Here is a 6,448-nt window from a genome sequence, read left to right as displayed (position 1 = left end):
CTCTCTCTGCTCCTCCCCCACTCATGCTCTGTCTCTCTTTGCCCCTCAAAAATGAATAAATTTAAAAAAATTTTTAATAAAAAATAAGGCAGAAAGGATATACAGAACTCACTAAAAACAAAATTAAACAAAAGGATATATAAGACTGGTGTCTTCAGTTTTCATCTCTAATTAATTGGCAAGATAAATGATCTCGTGCTGAGAAGAAGCTTCAAACTACTGAAACTTGTGAATAGTGCAAACTAGGTCCCTTGGAGCACTTCCAACACTCATTTGCATGGCATACCACCCTGAGGACTAGTTTCTATTTGGAGTATAAAATCATTAACTGATTGCACATCTGTCGTCTTTGCGGATGGAAGAGAATTCTACATACCTGTGTTCACCTGCTACAAGGACTTCTGATGAAGTGATCCTGATTCCTACTTCTGTAAGTAGTTCAGAAACCTTGAATTCAATTTACTGGAACTTGTTTAAAATTGCAGACTGGTGTTAAGATAGAAAAATACTTTTTCACAACAGATAGTTCTTCCAGGATGTATGAACAATGTGTGTTCTCTTTAGGAATTGTGCCGCATGCAAAACTGAAGTTGGTGATTCTCTACTTTTTTAATTATTTGTGTTTTGAATTATTTTCTTGGTTGGCATGTAATTAAACAGCTCAAGCTGTTGATTTTACTGTTGCTTTATTTAATTCTTGAAGAGAGGAGCCAGATGTTATTCTTTCCCCAAGCAATGATTTATTACAAAGACTTAATTCTTCCCTGTTTCAGACTGATAACTTGAAATCTCACTTTATGTTTGGCAATAGGTCAACTTATCAAAATGGAAGAGACGGCCTCTCAATAATTGTATAGTACCTACCGTGACATAGGCTGCTTTGTCTCTGAGGGAACAGTTAGCTTACGTTCTACTTCTTTTCCCTTAAAGATACAGTCTACACTAATTTCAAAAGTGCCCAGTTAGAGAAACCAGCGCTAGCAGAGAAGTGACTCTTATGAGACCTTAAATCTCACATTATACTGATTTTTGGACAGTATTTGCTTCAGTACTTAAGTAAATTGTACTAGGTTACAAAATGCCCTTCAGTTTCTCCTCCACATCTTCTTGTTTTGTTTTGTTTGTTTGTTTGTTTGTTTTGTTTTGTGGTTTTTTTTGGGGGGGGGGCTTGTTTGTTTGTTTTTTGGGTGGTACAGGTGGCCAGTTCCCAGAGAGAAAGGAAGAGTAGGAACCATAAATGAGTGCTGTCCTCAACCAAGGTGCTGAAGAACACCCCGCAGCATTCTGCTACCAGGTGAATGGATCTTGCCCCAGGACAGTCCATCCTCTGGGCATCCGGTTGGCCATCTACCTGGCCGGTGCAGTAGGCATGTTGATTACGGTCCTAGGAAATTTGTTTGTGGTGTTTGCAGTGTCCTACTTCAAAGTGCTTCACACCCCCACTAACTTCTTGCTGCTTTCCTTGGCCCTGGCTGACATGTTTCTGGGTCTGTTAGTGCTGCCTCTCAGTACCATTCGCTCGGTGGAGAGCTGCTGGTTCCTTGGAGACTTCCTCTGCCGCCTGCATACCTATCTGGATACCCTCTTCTGCCTCACCTCCATCTTCCACCTCTGTTTCATTTCCATAGACCGCCACTGTGCCATCTGTGAGCCCTTGATCTATCCCTCCAAGTTCACAGTCAGGGTGGCCATCAGGTACATCCTGGCAGGGTGGGGGATTCCAGCAGCCTACACTGCCTTCTTCCTCTACACAGATGTGGTAGAGAATGCGCTCAGTCAGTGGCTGGAAGAGATGCCTTGTGTGGGCAGTTGCCAACTGCTCTTCAATAAGTTTTGGGGCTGGTTAAATTTTCCTATGTTCTTCTTCCCCTGCCTCATCATGATCAGCTTGTACGTGAAGATTTTTGTGGTTGCCATCAGGCAGGCTCAGCAGATCAACACCTTGAGCAAAAACCTGGCTGGGGCTGCCAAACGTGAAAGAAAAGCTGCCAAGACCCTCGGCATTGCCGTGGGCATATACCTCTTGTGCTGGCTTCCCTTCACCATTGACACGCTGGTTGACAGCCTCCTTAACTTCGTCACACCGCCACTGGTCTTTGACATCTTTATTTGGTTTGCTTACTTCAACTCGGCCTGCAACCCTATCATCTATGTCTTCTCCTACCGGTGGTTCAGAAAGGCACTGAAACTCTGCCTGAGTCGAGAGATCTTCTCACCTCGGACACCCACTATTGACTTGTACCAAGAGTGACTTCTCTGAATGCAGGCGAGGGGTAGGTCCCTGCAGGAAAGATGAGTGCTCTGTGGCAGGGGCGGTGTCATGAGTTCGTGGGCATGCTTTTAGGGCACCATGGTTTAAGTGGAGGAGAAAAAACAACCTCTTAATTCGAAAAGAAATATAGTACTCTCTTAATTCAATGTTTCTGTAGTAGAATGTAGCACTCTCTTTATTTAATTTTTCTGTAGAAAAGGAGGGAATGAAATCAACCAAGTATTTATTGGCTGCGTTAAACTTCTGTGAAATTATTTGGCTGTTATCACTTCCTTGAGACTGAGATACAGAGGTGGAGAGAAAAGAGCGTGAGGTGGAGATTTCTGAGTTCTCATACTGGTTCTGCCTCCTGGCAGTGCTTGGGTGAGACTATTTTGACAACCTTTGAATTTCTCCCCATCTCAGAGTTGCAGCTGGAAAATTAGGGTTTTGTACTGTTTGTTCAGGTAACCTGAAGCTCAAATATTGTATAATAATTTAACTTTGGAAAACCCTGTTTGACATCACTTTTCATAATTGTAGTCAAGTGTTGGGAGTGTTTCTTTTTCAAAATGTCCTCTTTAGAATCCCTATCTCCCTAAACAGGATTGTAAACTATGTTCGCCCATTTCAATGATCACTGAGTAAATGTATTCTTGAAGGAATATTTTCTCGCTTTTCTTTAATTATTAAAACTTGGAAATGGTGAAATGTTTGTAAAGTGATAATGATCCACATCTGGCCATTGTAATATTTTTCCTTTTAAAAAAAAATTACCTAAGTTAGATCTACTATCTTTCCAGGGACACCAGTATATGATTTTCTTTGGAAATACAAGTACTTAAGCCACATGCTTGTTCAACACTGAACCGAGTGTTTCTTAGGACCTATTACTAGTAAAGGTATTGACATCTTCTATGTACATTTTGCCTCTTTTTTCTTCCTAAATCTTTTCCTACAGGTCTCTAATAACTCCCACATTTCTTACTATTTTTCAAATTAATAATTGCTGATTTGGAAAACTTATTTGTAAGTTAATTTGAGGTCTCCAAAGTACAAACATATAGATAGATGTAATATATATATGAATATATTGTATGTATGTATCTATATACATAGATAGATGTAATATATATATGAACATAAATCAATCAATCTCCATAAATAAAAAAGTAATGTTTTATTTTGTCATGGAAGTTAACTGAAATGAATTAATTTCCTTTCCTTCCTTCCTTCCTTTCTGGCTAGAGAGATAACTTTTATTGACTTTATTGTTTTTCTTAATTAAAAAATTATTTATTGTAGGGACACTTGGGTTGCTCAGTCGATCGAGTATCTGACTCTTGATTTCATCTAAGGTCATGTGGAGTCTCCAGTCAGACTTCATGCTAAGCGTGGAGCCTGTTTAAGATCCTCTCTCTCTCTCTCTCTCTCTCTCTCTCCTTCTGCCCCTCTCCCCCACTCATGCTCTCTCTTTCTCTCTCAAAAAAATTATTTATTATAAACATATTTTTCGATGTATTTTTTAATGCTTCTTTTTTCTTTCGAAGTAATTATTCTTTCTTTTCCAATTAACTTTTTGGTATTATTACATAATTAAATTTAAAAAGAATTATATATTACAATTTATTCTAATATATGCAATTTTGAGATATCAAGGAACACTGTGCCTTAGATATAGGAATAAATAAAAATTGCAAAGTATAAATCGGTCATTACTTTAAAAAACACATTTTCAGGGCACCTGGGTGGCTCAGTTGGTTAAGTGTCCGACTTCAGCTCAGGTCATAACCTTGCAGTTCATGAGGTCGAGCCCCATGTCAGGCTCTGTGCTGATAGCTCAGAGCCTGGAACCTGTTTCAGATTCTGTGTCTCCCTCTCTCTCTGTCCCTCCCCCGCTCATACTCTTGTCTTTCTCTCTCTCTCTCTCTCTCTCTCTCTCTGTCTCTCTGTCTTTCTCTCTTTCTCTCAAAAATAAATTTAAAAAAATTTTTAAAAACACATTTTCCTCTTCTTAGAGATAAATCCACACCTCTTCACAATCCACTGAGTATGGCACTGTCTGTCCTAGAAGGACGCTCTGCTATATCACAAGGTGGAACTCTGCATAAATAATTTTTATGTGCATATTTAAATGATGTTCAACAGGTTTTTGTTGAAACAGGACTTCTCGGAGTCTTTACTTTGTCATGTCTAGTGTTATTCTCCAAGAGCAGGCTATTGTATGCAGCAATTCCAAAATGTTGGGGATGCAGGAATTTCTTTCCCCTGGAGCATTTCCTAGGATGACTGATAAAACCTCATTTGGGAAATGTTGGCTCAGAAGACAATGAGAATCAGAGGAGTCAAAACCTGAGCAGAGCAGCGGAGGTAAGAATGCCTCCAAATTGAAGTGGGGGGTGCCTGGGAAGATGGAGGGAGAGGAAGAGGTGGAGGGGCTTGAATGCCAGCCTCAGGGAGGTCAAAAGGGTGACGACTCCCTTGGTAGTTGTTTAGCTGCTTTATCTCCGTATTTCCCGAATACCCTGTGCACTTCCTCAGTTTCTTTGGTCATGCCATTCCTTCAGCCTGAAAATCCTTTTCCATCCTTTCCCTCCTGCAAAATCTCTGAATCTCATAAGGCCCAGCTTAAGTGCCACTTCTTTAATAAGCCTCCCTGATCTTCCTTGGAGAAGCCAAGTTCTCCTTTCTTTCCTGCTTCTCAAACACATCTTTTATCATTTAAACTTCCATGCATTCCAAACCATAAAAATTGTTGATCTACCATTTTTTTCTATAAGATAGTCTAAGGTTTTTGTTTTGTATTCCTAAAGCTCTGAACCAGAACCCAGAATGCTAAGTTTTCGAAGGTATTTGTGAAATGGATCAATGAATCAGTAGTATAAGGATCAATGCTCACTGTCCTCACACAATTGTGTGCCCTGTACTTTAAAAATAAACATTTTATTTTAGAATATTTTAAATTTACAGGAAAGCTGCAAAGATAGTACAGAGAGTTTCTATACCCTACGCCCCATTTCTCCTATTATTAACAATTTAGATTAGTATCATAAATTTCTTACAATTAATGAACCAACATTGATATATTATTATTAATGTATCAGTAAGAAGTCCATACATGATTCAGATTGCCTTAGGTTTTCCTTATGTCCTTCCTCTGTTCTAGTTCCCCTTTAGGACACTACATTACATTTAGTTGTTATGTCTCCTTAGGCTCCTCTAGACCTTGACAGTTTCTTTTATCCCTTATTTTTTATGACCTTGACAGTTTTGAGGAGCACTAGTCAGGCATTTTGTAGGATAGTCCTCTATGAGGGTTTGTGTAATGATTTTTCTCATGATTCCACTGAGGTAATAGGTTTTTTGGGGGAAAAAAACATTGAAATAACATGCCATTCTCATCACATCATGACAAGGGCACACTGCTATCAACATGACTTGTCACTATCGATGTTAATCTTGATCTAGTTGAGCTAGTGTTTATCCTTTTAAAATTTTCACAGTTAACAACATTGCTTCTTGCCAGAGTCACAGATTCTGAAACATAAAGGTAAGATGGTATTACCATTTCTACATAATCTAGCACTGATTTGGTACAATATGGGCATGTGGTTCATAAGTCAAAAATGAAAAACAAGGTGAATATGTGAATGTCTTTATTGATGTATATTTCACTTACCTCCTAAAACTAGCAAATTTTCTGTTGAAATTAAGTTTTGTTACAGAAAAGAAAGAACTAAAGACTGCTTTCAAAAAAGAATTACCCTGAATGGGAAAGTAATGTTCAATGTGTTTAAACAGAAGAGCATAGCATAGAGTCCTATCCATACCAACCATTTACACAGTTCTGAGTTGTAACAGCAGTAGCGAGAAGAGCAGAGAACTAATCATCCTATCATTGTTTCCGGAAGTACAGTGGCTTCTGCTTCCTACATTGGGGGAGGAAATAATTACACAAGATGACAGTAATCTGTTTGGCCATCACAACAGCTTGGTCAAAACGATATCTATGCTTGCAAATGCCCCCCAACCCCCAAGAGATCTCCACTAATTCTAAATCAGACACAGTGGCTGTGTTAGTCTACACACAATTTATAGATAAATATTTCAGATCTCTCTCCTCAGACATTAAGCCCAAGACATGTAACTGCTCCCCAGAAGGCTCCCTCCGGAAATGAAGCAAACCAAAAGAAAGCA

General features: G+C 39.1%; 1 protein-coding gene across 1 annotated transcript; it reads left to right on the top strand.

Moving 5' to 3' along the window:
* The first annotated feature begins 873 nt into the window (after window positions 1–873).
* TAAR5 (trace amine associated receptor 5) lies at window positions 874–3,298 on the top strand. The gene has a single exon (XM_043590537.1). It carries the CDS (start codon window positions 1,238–1,240, stop codon window positions 2,249–2,251), a length of 1,014 nt encoding a protein of 337 aa, XP_043446472.1. The 5' UTR covers window positions 874–1,237; the 3' UTR covers window positions 2,252–3,298.
* The last annotated feature ends 3,150 nt before the right edge of the window (window positions 3,299–6,448 follow it).

The sequence above is a fragment of the Prionailurus bengalensis genome, chromosome B2, assembly GCF_016509475.1.
Source record: "Prionailurus bengalensis isolate Pbe53 chromosome B2, Fcat_Pben_1.1_paternal_pri, whole genome shotgun sequence".
NCBI lineage: Eukaryota > Metazoa > Chordata > Mammalia > Carnivora > Felidae > Prionailurus > Prionailurus bengalensis.
The sequence above is the reverse complement of the archived record's forward strand: the minus strand, read 5'-3'. Positions and strand labels throughout refer to the sequence as shown.